Genomic DNA, 14045 nt, shown 5'->3' with positions numbered 1-14045 from the left:
CCCGAGGTAGAGGTCGTTCATCGGGAACTGTGCACAGTCTGGGCCCAGGTTCAGAAGAACCTAGAGGCATCCCAGAGCGTACAAAAAACTCAGGCTGATAGAAAACATTCTGCTAACCCCTTGTTTATGGTCAGGGATCTGGTGTGGTTATCGTCTAGGAACTTGCGTCTTAAGGTCCCGTCCAAGAAGTTTGCTCCCCGGTTTATTGGGCCGTATAAGGTCATTGAAGTCCTCAATCCTGTCTCCTTCCGGCTGGAGTTACCCCCATCTTTTCGTATACACGACCTGTTTCATGCCTCCCTCTTTAAACGCTGCTCCCCGTCTTTGGCTCCCTCGAGGAAACCTCCTGTTCCCGTTCTCACCCCTGAGGGGGTGGAATTCGAGGTGGCCAATATTGTGGACAGCAAGATGGTCCAAGGCTCCCTCCAGTACCTGGTCCATTGGAGAGGATACGGGCCTGAGGAGAGGACTTGGGTACCCGCCCGGGATGTTCACGCTGGGGTATTGGTCAGGAAGTTCCACCTTCGTTTCCCCAGTAAACCAGGTCCACTTAGAAAGGGTCCGGTGGCCCCTCATAAAAGGGGGGGTACTGTAAAGGATCTGCCAGGCACTGCTTCGGGGTTAACTCCCATAGGTAATCAGTCTGCACCTGAATCTACGTATCTGAGACTGACTCCATCTTCCACCACTCAGGATGGCAGGCTTAGGAGTGGGAGAGCCTATCGCAGCCTGGCCAGACGGAGCTAGCTCCCGCCCTCTGTCTATTTATACCTGCCTTTCCTGTTCCTCCTTTGCTTGTGATTCTTTCCGTGTGGTTTCCTGGCCCAGCTACAGCTCCTAACTATTTGATCCTGCTCCATACTGACCCTGGCTTACTGACTACTCTTCTGCTCTGCGTTTGGTACCTCGTGCTCTCCTGGTTTGACTTGGCTCGTTCACCACTCTGGTTGCTCACGGTGTTGCCGTGGGCAACTGCCCCTTTCTCTTAGCTTTGTATTCCCTTGTATGTTTGTCTCGTGCACTTACTGAGCGTAGGGACCGCCGCCCAGTTGTACCCCATCGCCTAGGGTGGGTCGTTGCAAGTAGGCAGGGACAGAGTGGCGGGTAGATTAGGGCTCACTTGTTCGTTTCCCTACCCCCGTCGTTACAGCAGCTATGTGCATTTTTCTAAATATAATAATGTGGCTATACTTGCCAAATGGGAAGTTACTCTTTTCTCAGAATCATACAGTGTAATGTATTCTGTATGATGCTGTCCAATCAGCATCATACAGTTCTCCTCTGCGCTATTGATTCCGTCAAAACAACGGAACCGTCACGACGGTGACAAATGGAAACCACTAGCAACGTTTCCGTCACCATTGAGATCAATGGTGATGCAAACGGAATCTAAGGTTTCTGTTTGCCTTTCCGTTGAGGGGTTCCCCCGACGGAAACCTCCGACGGAGCCCATAGACGGAAAGACAACGCTGATGTGAACACCGCCTAACATAATCAGATATTATGAGATGTATCCAATCAATGTAAAATTAAAGTTATTACATAGCAGATCAGAAAATGTCTTAGTTTTGCAGATACCTTTGGCTGTTTCACAACTAGAACTGCAATCCTGGTGTCATATGAATGATTAGAATTTCATCTTTTATACGTACGCCAACAGAACCACTGTTCTAGGTGGTCCATAGCCGGCTGTTTGAAGTGATCCCCCTTCCCTCAAGCCTCAGTCTCTCACAAAGTGTGAAGCAGCTTCATGCTGATAGGACGGCGTCAGAGGCTGTGAGGTAGCTCCACCTCAGGAGAATCGCTGCTGTTACCTCCCACTTGTCTAGCATAGCCTCATTTGCATATTTAGAAAAAAGCTCATAACTTAAAATAATAAACTTTTTGGGACACAATTTTCACTAGCATTATCAGCGCGACAGCACCTATTAGATTGCTAGGGCATTACTAAACTAGTGACAGATCCTCTCTAAGAGCTGGACAACTTCAGCTGACTCCCTGCTCACTCCCCTTCATCAGCGTTTCTGACCTGGCTGTGTCCATTTGTAAGTATGGCCACTTTTCGGTGTTTTTGTGTCATATGTCCCCTTGTTTTTATCTGTTTTGTTTGTGTATCAGGAACATTTAGTTCCATTTAGGGAGTTAGGGACTCGCAAGACTGGGGATCCTTGTCGTGGATTGCGAGCTTGCATTCTTTTGGCCAAAATGATTACTAATACCCCAGGTATTTTTAATTATTACTTATATTTGCTTCTTTTGGACACAGCCGGGTCTTTGATGCTGGGAGAGTATGGTGTGCTGTTGTTTGGCATAGTAAGCAGGGTAGCCCGCTCTATGAATTATCAAGGCATCACAAATAGGCTTCTACCTGGATATTCACGCTGCGCCCCATGACCTACACACTATCCCTCCATGTTTCACACACTGGCACCCCATTATTCATTTATCTTTATTTATGCACTTTACTTATTACTGCCCCCTATATTTCACCCCTATTATCACTTGCACATACACTATTCATTTATTATTCTTTACTACACATCCCATGCACCACACGCCACTTCCCTCAAGACTAGTGGGAGTGGTTACTATTATTTAAAGCACCTGCTCACTCCCCTTCATCAGCGTTTCTGACCTGGCTGTGTCCATTTGTAAGGCCTCATGCACACGACCGTATTTTTTCCCACCCGTAAATACTGGCGTAAATACGGGTCCGGTGTCACACGTATTCCACCCGTTTTGCACCAGTATTTACGAACCCGTGCTCGTAAATATGGGTCCGGTGTCACACGTATTCCACCCGTATTTACGAGCACGTTTTTGGCGGCAAAATAGCACTGCACTAATCGGCAGCCCCTTCTCTCTATCAGTGCAGGATAGAGAGAAGGGACAGCCTTTTCTGTAATAAAAGTTAAAGAAATTCATACTTACCCGGCCGTTGTCTTGGTGACGCGTCCCTCTCTTCACATCCAGCCCGACATCCCTGGATGACGCGGCAGTCCATGTGACCGCTGCAGCCTGTGATTGACCTGTGATTGGCTGCAGCGGTCACATGGCCTGAAACGTCATCCAGGACGTCGGGCCGGATGTCGAGAGAGACGCGTCACCAAGGCAACGGGCGGGAGACCGGACTGGAGGAAGCAGGAAGTTGTCGGTAAGTATGAACGTCTTTTATTTTTATTTTTTACAGGTTTATACTGATCGGTAGTCACTGTCCAGGGTGCTGAAAGAGTTACTGCCGATCAGTTAACTCTTTCAGCTCCCTGGACAGTGACTATTTACTGACGTCGCTTAGCAACGCTGCCGTAATGACGGGTGCACACATGTAGCCACCCGTCATTACGAGAGCTCCATAGACTTCTATGGACTGTCTGTGCCGTTATTACGGCCTGAAATAGGACATGTTCTATCTTTTTTAACGGCACGGGCACCTTCCCGTGAGAAAACGGGAAGGCACCCGTCGCCAATAGAAGTCTATGAGCCCGTTATTAGGGGTCGTAATCACGACCCGTAATAACGGGAGTTTTTACGGTCGTGTGCATGAGGCCTAAGTATGGGCTTTTTTCTGTGTTTTTTTTTTTTTAACTTCAGCTGAAGTTGTCTTTCCAAAGCCAGAGTAGTTGTCAGATCTTTAATGCTCTGTGAGACTTCCTGCTTCTAAACTGGGTGAGTCCACTATGTATGTAAACAGATATCTACTTATCCCTTCATGCTGGATATAGCTATATTAGCAGCAAAATGATTCTCCTGTGCAGGGCCGGCGTCAGCACCAGGCGAATCCGGGCGAGTGCCGGGGCCCACTACCCTCGGGGGGGGCCCACTCGGCTGACGCTGCCGTCCTGGCTTCCCTGGGGACTCCATGGGCAGGCTGGGCTGGTGGGCGGGTGCTCCCCGGGCCGGTCCTCCAGTAAACTTTTAGGGCCGTTCTCCATATTTTTTTCACTACCCTCCCCCCACCACGGCCGCGCTATTCCTTTAAAATCCATTATATAGAAGACGTGCGGCAATAGGCACGTCTGCTATGACACACACCTCCTCTCCCCTGACACTGCCAGCACCACCAGAGCGGAGCAGGAGCGCCAGAGAGAAGACACCGAGGAGAGGCAGCTGGGCTGAGACTGAGGTGAGCGCTGTCTTAAAACAAGTGAGTGCCGCTCACTGCACTCAGCCTCCTGCCCCCCCCCCCTGCCCCTTATTAACTTAAAAAAGTCATCGCCGGCCGACGCTAGGGATTGGGGGGGGGGATTTTGGCTGTTTGCAGGGGGGATTTTGGCTGTTAGCAAGGGGTGGGGATTTCAGCTATTAGCAAGAGGAGTTTTGACTGTTAGCAAGGGGGGGATTTTGGCTTTTTGCAAGGGGGGATTTTGGCTGTTTGCAAGGGGGTCTTAGCATCTCGTTGACTGCAAAGGGCTCTATGGGGGGATTATCTGCAAGGGGGGTTTCTGAGCATCTATGACTGCTCAGTGCTCAGAGCCCTCAGCAGTCAGAGTCAGACCCTCACACTTGCAGTATACTAATTCTCCATAGAGCCCTCAGCAGTCAGTCAGATGCTCAGACCCAGGGCCGGCAAAAACACCCACTGCCCTTTGGGGGGCTCACTCGGCCGCCTGGTGCTTCCTTATGCTGCTATCAAGGCAACTCCAGGAGCCCCTGACATCACTGTCTATATATGGACTGTGACAGTAAGTGCTTCTGCTGGTATCAAAATCTCCGGCCAGAGTGTTCGTCAACGCTTTGGCCGGGGATTCCACTGTTAGAGGGAGCCCCAATGGCGCTACCTACAGGGTGGGGTGTGTGTGATACTATTTACAAGGAGGTGTGCATGGTTTTATCTACAGGGGGCAGTGTGCGGTATTATCTACAGGGAGCCGTGTGTGGTATTATCTACAGGGGGAAGTGTGTGGCATTAGCTACAGGGGGCTGTGTGTGGCATTATCTACAGGGGGCAGTGTTTGACATTATCTACAGGGGGCAGTGTGTGGCAATATCTACAGGGGGCTGTGTGTGGCATTATCTACAGGGGGCTGTGTGTGGCATTATCTACAGGGGGCTGTGTGTGGCATTATCTACAGGGGGCTGTGTGTGGCATTATCTACAGGGGGCTGTGTGTGGCATTATCTACAGGGGGCTGTGTGTGGCATTATCTACAGGGGGCTGTGTGTGGCATTATCTACAGGGGCTGTGAGGCATTATCTACAGGGGCTGTGTGGCATTATTTACAGGGGACTGTGTGACATTATCTACAGAGGACACTGTATATATGGGGGCACAAACTGGAGGCTTAACTTCTATATAGGGGCATAAACTGCCGTTTTACTGCAGCATTAAGTGAGTTACCCGCAAAGGGGCCCACTAAGTGTGTGTTGCCCAAGGGCCCACATAAACCTGGAGCTGGCCCTGCTCCTGTGTATTATTAAGGAGTAGACTAGGAGAAGCAGCCGAGGTAAATTTTGTCACAACTTTCTCCTCAGTGTGTGGCTGCTGCTAGCTCTGTGTGTATGTAGTGAGAGACTCAGATTAACCCTTTACAAGCAGCAGTCTCCAACTTCTCCTCTTGCAGATAAACCCTTCAGGATATGTTCAGTTGAAAAAATACATCAGGGATTTGTCCAAAGAATCTGCAGCAGAAAACCAAGGTTGACCCTCAGACTTCTGCTGTGGATCCGCATGCGGATTAGCCGAAAACAATGGGGCTAATCCACTTGTGGCTACCCAGCACAGTTTCTGCAGATTCACCATTTAAATTAATTGGATGCGGTTTGCTGGCATATTTCATTCTGATTTTGGCGTGGAATACATGTGGATTCCACGCCAAAATCGGATGTGAATGAGGCCTTACAAGCAGCTTTGTCTTCCTCCTCTAGCTGGGCTGTATAATACACAGGAAAAAGTTATTCCATGGCTGATAAAACAACAATATTCTGTATGAAGTAAACTTCAGGTCCCTGGCTGGAGGTAGGCCAATTTTATGTCTGATTTGCGTTACGCTGCACATTAGGATGCATTGGGGAATTCACCAGGTGTGAGATTCGTTTTGGAAGGATTTATGAGAAAAACAGATGAATCCATTCTCTCGTTGCATCCTATGGGCCAGCAAAGTAACAAAACTGCGAAACAGGCAAATTGATTCGCTCACCCCTAATCCTGACCAGATCTGAACACAAGGTTCCTCTTTGCCGTTTTAAATGCTGTATAGAATCTGCACCCCCTCCGTCCTTAAAGTTGATATCACCCAGAGAAGAAGAGAATCTTATGAGATTTCAACGTCACATAATTTACAGGCTGGGTTCACATGTAACATAAATACTGCGGCTTTTCTGCAACAGATGTAATTGCGGAAAATTTGCAGCATATTACAGTAGCAGCAAAGTGTACGAGATTTGAACAAATCCACATGCTGCGTAAAAAAATAGCTGAAAAACTGTTCATAAATTGACTCCATTTATGTTGCGGAATCGGTTGTGGGTTTTCCGCATTAAAATTCATTGAGATTTCGCCACAAAGATCTCAACTAGGAAAAAAAAATCTCATACTCTCTACTCCAGCGTCTAGCCCAGCCTTAAGGGATGACGTTTCATCCCATGTGACTGCTGTAGCCAATCACAGGTTGCAGCAGTCACGTGGGATGAAATGTCATCCCAGGAGGCAAGGCTGCAGGATGTCAGAGGGACGCGTCATCGCGGCTACGGGTAAATATAAGGTTTTTGGGGGTTTTTACCTGCTATTTTCCGCAGCGAACATTCCGGCTGAAAAACTGCACCACAATTTTGTGTCTTTTTTCAATCAGAATTCCTTGCGGCTTCCAGGTCCGTCCTATGTGAACATACCCTCACGATTTTATCTACTGTCACTTTTTGTGTTTTTCTCAGAACTGAATAGTCCTCTTACAACCCAGTTAAATGGCCATATAATGCAAGGATGTGACCAAGGTGAGAGACTAGAGAGTTTCTAGTGGGAGACCTGCCTATCTAACACTTTAATCCCCTATCAGGAAATATGGAAAGGGGTAGTCTTCATGATTGTGATATTTATTTTTATGATAATCTGACCAAAGATTGTGTAACCATGTCTCTAGATCTCATAATAATGCAAATATCTGCTATACATTCAGTTAAATGTACTCTTATTAATATGTATGTTATATGTCCTTAAGTTTCTAGAAATCACACAGCTCGTCCAAGAAAAGTCCTGGAAAGTTGGGGATATTTTCAGCGCCCTTATTCTTCACTGCAAAGTGCTGGAGCAGAGGAGGGAGGCTACACCAAGCTTTTTTGACTGGCTCTTAGAACTGGGATAGGATCTTTCCCGGCCACTACATGGACAGTCGTGGGATTCAGCATGGTCAGTCTGGACTCCTCCACCTGTTACAACGCAAACAGACTCCAATTTATTTTATACCGTTATTGGGAGAAGATTGACAGATTGTAAATTTAGAATGTAATAGATAGTTTTTTTTAGGCATGTGGGCCATGCTTAATATTTTTCTAGTATACATATATAACTATGTATGATATTGGATTGAATATGTTTGAAACAGCAGAGTTTATTTGTACTGTGTGTATTTTTAAGGTCTGTAGTACATGAACTTTGAACAAAGTATATAGTACATATTGGTGCAGTACTGGAACTGAGAAAGCACACTATAGTGGACGGACCAGGAGAGATATGGAAACTTGCATTATAGCACAAAACTAGGTCATTTCCTCCACATGAAAATGTATGTTTCTATATTTAGATTATTAAAAACGCTGTATACCCGATCACTTCTGACGTGTCCATAAAGGCATGTGTAAAGGAAATGTAAATAAACCCAGCCTCAGTGTTCTTTAACGTGAATTTCCACCTTTCAAATAACATTATGTTCTTTTAACCTAAATTGGTTAAAAGATTATGTGCTGATTAATATAGAGCTCAATAACCTGATAGTCATAGATTTAAAGAGTATCCGTAATTTCTCCTGACCGGTCTATTTTAGTAGATTCTTGTATTCCCCATGGTAAAACAATTCTAGAACATATTTTCTAAAAACTCTGCATTGTGCCATTGTTCTGTTATTCCTTCTAGAATTTTAGGAATAAATTGACAACTGGGTGTTACCATTCCCCATGTCAAAGGGGCGTGTCCCTACAATCTTATAGTGTCAGCACTGATTGGACAGTGTCAGACTGTGTATTGTCACACCCTCAACTGGTAACACCCAGTTGTCAATTTATTCATATACTTCAAAGAGTAATGGCACAACGTAGAGTTCTAAGAAAAGATGCTCCGGAATTGTTATTTCATAGGGAATACAATTATTTACTAAAGCAGTCATGTCAGGAGAGGTGACCGGTCCTCTTTAAAAGATAACATGCTAACTACCTGCAGTCACTAGAGTTAGCTGACCACATACCGCTATACATTGAACTCAATAACACGGTATACCTTAATGTGGAGAAGAGAAAGAAAATAGTCATTGATTTTAGAAAACATTTGTGCATTATCATGTGCGGGAGCCAAGTGGGGACTGTAAAGGAATGCAAGCTTGTGAAGTAAACTATCTCTTATAATCTGACATGGTCTACAACAATATATGACACCGTGAAGTAAGCCAACAGCACATTTATTTTTTAAGAGTTTTAAAAGGTTTTTAGTGCTGAGGTCTTGGAAAAGTTTTATTGGGCAACCATTAAGGCCTCATGCACACGACCATGTTGGTTTTTTGGTACGCAAAATTACAGCTCCGTTGCTGTCCATTGGACCACAAAAAAAATCCTCGTTGTGCATCCATGTGTCATCAGGACTCACGGATCCACAAGAATTTTTACCTAAAAACAATGTGTTAAAGGTGGACAATAACCAAGAGAACGGCAGTATCATTGGAGCACTGTGGTTATGCAAGTTGGATGGCGGAAGAGCATCCGCTGTAAATGTAATGAAATCCATCTTAAAGGTGTAACTATTGCCTAAGCACATTGATGGGAACTATGTTGTGCACTGAACTAGTATGAGGGATATCAGATTTCTAAGATTTACGGTAAATGGCAAATTTTGTTTTGTTTACTTTGGCAGCTGAGATATGCAGAACATTGAGACATACACAGAATTGTGGAAATTGTAGGACCGGTAACATTGGTAACAGGGTTTGATTACAGCAATTAAAAAATGTGTTCATGTCTCAGAAAATAGTTACAGGGAAAAAAGGAGGTTCTTTTTGTTGTTTTTTCAAACACTGCAGGGTTAATGTCAGGAGCATCCACTCTGTGATTATGCCTGTATCATGTCGTCAAAAGTGTCAAATACTGTAGTAGAATTTGAATTAAATTTGTAAAGATTTTTGGCCCTATACAGGAATACCATCCATGCCAACGTCGCCAATAAATTATCTCACTGCTATATATCATCTCACTGTATAGCATCATCTAGAGCTATATTATATGTCCCTCTGCACGACCCCTTTATAGCATTGGCGGTGTCATATGCATCTGTGCAGTGGACCTCCCAGACCACTTCATTTACAGTCTCTGTTTTTCCTATTGTTATGGCACTGGACAGAATTGATATTCTTCTTTTCAATCTTGCAGATCATTATTTAATCTCTGCCGCATTTACAAGTAGGTTTGAGTTGAAGAGGTCTGTAATAGCTGCGTCTCACTTTATATAATTAATACTAGACTTAAAGTGAAAACCCTGAGAATGCTCTCTGGCGTCATGAACAGAGAACAGCCATTATAGGAGAGGGACTGCTTTATGATCGTAGTCAGAACATCACACTGGACCCTCTTCCCTCCCCATTGACAGAATGCAGGCACAGTAAGCCTTAGTATGCTGCTGACAGCTCCAGGGTTAGCAGACTCATGGAACATGGCTTCCCCACACCTGCATTCACCTATTACCAAATCTGTAAAATAAGAAAAGAGCGTTATTGTAGTAATAATTATACATTAAAAAGGGTTTCTAATGAAGTCAACACTTTCTCTAAAGATAGCCGCCCTAGCGATTGCCACAGGTCCAGCTCCATGGGCAGCTGCTGCCTGTCATACATTTTCCCTGCAGTGGCGGTTACTTAGTAGCTCTCTGCTCTGACTCATATGGGTGGGTTTTGAGTGGAGAATCCCCAGCAAGACATCAATAAACCCTAACAGGGCATATGCACAGGAGTTGTTGCTAGGAGACAACCCCTTTAAATGCCCTTCCATAATAAGTCAATAATAATGCTCCGATAATATTATTATTGGATGTGGACAAATAGACGTGCACAATATTTCTTTCCACATGAGCTTCTTGTCTAGGATCATGGTGGCTTTCATCAAAAAATAACATCTGGTAGACAAGGCATCCTCATTTCAGAAACAACTTCTATATATATGTGAGATTTTGTGTTATCATTGATAGACAGCAGTGAATATTGGGAAATGTTTAAGTGGTTTATGATGTACGTCATGTGAAGTTTTACTATGTTATAAAACGTTGAGGACAACAATAGAAATACTGATATTACCCAGCATTCCGCTGTGCACAAATTGACCTATGGTACAGATATGACAATCTATCATATTTGATGTATTAATAATGATCCCATTTCTGTAATTGAGTTTGACAACTTCATAAAGAAGATTAAACTCCGTTGTAAGTGGTGACAAGTTCTATCAGTATAACCCATCTCACTATAACATATAATATCAGTGATCTATATATAATCCCCACCTTTTCATCTTGGTTTAGTATATACCATTTTGCCTTCTTCTTTACAAGCCATATTTTCATGTTTAAAACCAGCAAAAAAATTAGGAAAGAAACTTGGGAAATTTCTTTGACATTTAATATACCTGTAGATAAATGCATTAAGGTGACTTGTTAACGCTGTACATTGAGGGTACACATAAGGGGGAAATAAACCAATAAGATCGCTCTTGCAACCTGTAGTTCGCTCTTTAAAGCACAAACATTAAAAGCAAATCAACCAAATAAAATTGACACGTACTCCTAAATTCTTCTCTTCTCTGCATAATATTTCACTTGTGGGAACAGCAAATCAGCTGCGATTTCCATTGTAACTGTGGGCATAGATTTAAATTCATAGTCTGCCGCTTTCCTGGAGCTGTGTTTTTGCCCAATTCTGCCACAGCCACGACTCATTTTGCCTTCTTCCAGCTTCTAGGATTAGCATATGTGGAAGGTGTTAATACCCGGCCCCCTAACCTCCGATTCCCCCCCCCCCCCCCCCCCCCCCGGAAACTAGCACTCCAAAATGCTTCTTTTAGGCTGGATTCACAAATTCAGCAGTTGTGATAAAGGTTTTTTTAAGCCAAAGTCAGGAGTGGATCCAAAACAGATGAGATGTATCAGTCTTTTCTCTATGCTTTTCCTTTCTTTTGTATCCACTCCTGGCTTTGACTCTTAAACTGTATCAAAAACTTCATCAAAACTAAATGTGTGAATCCAGCTTTAGAAGTTTCCATTCATTTAAATAAAGGTCACCGCCTGGAAGAAAAAACAGCTACTAAATATAGGCATGCAATTTTTTTCAATAAAATATTTAGTTGAAATATTGTATTGTACCCAAACATAGGTTTCCGTTTCCATCACCTTTGATTTCAATGGTAACGGATCCGGTGCCAATGGTTTCCGTTTGTCTCAGTTGTGCAAGGGTTCCGTTATCTTGATAGAATGAATAGCGTAGTCTACTACGGTATTCATTTAGACAAAATGACGGAACCCTTGCATAAATCAATGAAATCAATGGTGATGGAAACGTCAGAACGGGACCCTGACGCAGATGTGATTTTCTTAGCAGGAGAAGCTTCTAAGGGTGGTTTTACATGGCCAGATTTCCTGGCCAGTAATGAGCGCCGATCAACGATGTAGCATGTCGATTGGCGCTTGTTTACTCTTTTTACATGGAGCAATGGTCGGAATGTATGGAGATTAACGATCCTAAATACAATTATTTATCCCTATACAGTACATTTTCATCTTGTCGGCAGCACATCCTGTTTACCCTGTTGCTAACGAGCAACCATTTTTTTGCGGCATAAATCTGCGCTCAGCCGATGTGTGAGCTGATCGCTGACCTGCTTACGCAGGGCAATGACCGAGAACAAGCGTTCGTACGAGCCCTCCATTGCCCGATCATTGACCGATGTAAAAGGGCCTTTACAAAAAGGGATTGTTTAATGCAGACCTCACCTTTATGTCACATAAGACACCCATCAAGCCACCAACACTTGTCTTTCTCCATAAGGAATTATAAGCTGCCTATCTCCCAGGGAAACTTTTTCCCCCCAACACGTTTGGCTGCCATTATACAGATTAGTTTACCAGTGGATCCTGCCAAAATTGGTAGTAGCTGTCAAGAATTATGTAATATATTTGTCCAACTTAAGGTATAGGAAACAAAAAGTTTAAGGCCTCATGCCCACTTCAGTGTTTTCCTTCAGGATGCTAGCCGTTTTTCTGATGGCTAGCACCCTGACCCATTCATTTCAATGGGGCCATGCACCCTTCAGTTTTTTTGACGGTCCTTTTGCTCTATTCCGATCCAAAGTAGAGAATGTTTTACTTTGGCTCGAGATTCCGTGACCGTGAGGCCCATGCAAGTCATTGGGGCCGTAAAAAAAAAACGAAGGCACACGGAAGGTATCCGTGTGCCGTCCGTGTGTGACGGAGCCGTTGCCTAGCAACGGCCGGGCGGGCAGAAATACATTACAGATATATTACACTAATCGGCAGCCACTTGTCTCTATCAATCACTGATAGAGAAAAGAGGCTGCTGATTAAAAATAAAATAAAAAGCAGTTCATACGTACCCTCTTCTTCCTCCAGTCCGATCCTCCTGTCTGATGCGGCAGCCTGTGATTGGCTGCAGAGGCCGCTGCAGCCTGTGATTGACTGCAGAGGCGGTCACGTGGGATGAAGCGTCATCCCTGGAGGCCAGCCTTCTAACGTCATCCTGACGTGCGTGACCGCCACTGCAGCCTGTGATTGGCTGCAGCGGTGACATAGATGAAACGTCATCCCTGGAGGCCGGGCAGTAGGAAAGTAAGTATGAACTTATTTTTTTATTTTTTATTTCATTAAAATTTTATTTTCCGAGCGCCGAGCATGGTACTGTACAGGATGCTGAAAGAGTTACCGCCGATCAGTGCAGCCCTTTAACTCTTTCAGCACCCTGGACAGTACCATGGTCGGCGCTCGGAAACGGAAACACGGAGTGCACACGGCCGCTAAAACGGGCACACGGATCCGTCAAAAATGGCCGTGAAAACTGTGTGGGAAGTGTGCACGAGGCCTAAGAGTTGACCTAGGGTATCATGACTGTAGACTGCTATTGACAAAGTACTTAAAGAGGCTCCGTCACCAGATTATACGTGCCCTATCTCCTACCTAATCTGATCAGTGCTGTAATGTAGATAAAAACAGTGGTTTTTATTTTGAAAAACCATCATTTCTGAGCAAGTTATGAACAATTTTAGATTGATGCTAATTAGTTCTTAATGACCAACTGGGCATTTTTTAAGTTTTGACCAAGTGGGCATTGTAAAGAGAAGTGTATGACGCTGACCAATCAGTGTCGTACACTTCTCTTCATTCATTCCTAGCTTGTTTCACTGCACAGCGTGATCTTGGGAGATCAAGTTGACAGGACTTCCTCCCACAGGTTCTTCATCGGAGCCATGGAAGACTGAACAGACATTGCCTCCAGCTGCTGCAGATTTGGATAAACGTCCTGGCACGGCTGGAGGCGATGTCTGTTGACTCTTCTATCGCTCCGGTGAACAACCTGTGGGAAGAAGTCTTGTCACAGAGTGATCTCGCGAGATCATGTTGTGCAGTGAAACTATTTGGGCTGGAATGAAGAGAAGTGTATGACGCTGATTGGTCAGCGTCATACACTTCTCTTTACAACGCCTACTTGGTAAAAAGTAAAAACACGCCCAGTTGGTCATTAAGAAACTAATTAGCATAAATCTAAAATTTCTCATAACTTGCTAAAAAATGATTGTTTTTCAAAATAAAAACCACTGCTGTTATCTACATTACAGCGCCGATCAGATTATGTAGGA

At 44.4% G+C, this 14045-nt stretch overlaps 1 protein-coding gene across 3 annotated transcripts in view; it reads left to right on the top strand.

Moving 5' to 3' along the window:
- SPHKAP (SPHK1 interactor, AKAP domain containing) overlaps window positions 1-13343 on the top strand; it is a 295658-nt gene extending 282315 nt beyond the window's left edge. For 2 of the 3 annotated variants that reach the window (XM_075861278.1, XM_075861277.1), the window contains one exon: window positions 7154-13343. In XM_075861278.1, the coding sequence (XP_075717393.1) occupies window positions 7154-7297 (144 nt within the window). In that variant the 3' untranslated portion in view covers window positions 7298-13343. Of the gene's footprint in view, window positions 1-6869; window positions 6930-7153 lie in introns of all 3 variants that reach the window. The other variant, XR_012883118.1, reaches the window with a different exon arrangement.
- Window positions 13344-14045: the final 702 nt, after the last annotated feature.

The sequence above is a fragment of the Rhinoderma darwinii genome, chromosome 4, assembly GCF_050947455.1.
Source record: "Rhinoderma darwinii isolate aRhiDar2 chromosome 4, aRhiDar2.hap1, whole genome shotgun sequence".
Lineage (NCBI taxonomy): Eukaryota > Metazoa > Chordata > Amphibia > Anura > Rhinodermatidae > Rhinoderma > Rhinoderma darwinii.
Note: the sequence above shows the minus strand (reverse complement) of the source record. Positions and strands in the feature narration are given on the sequence as shown.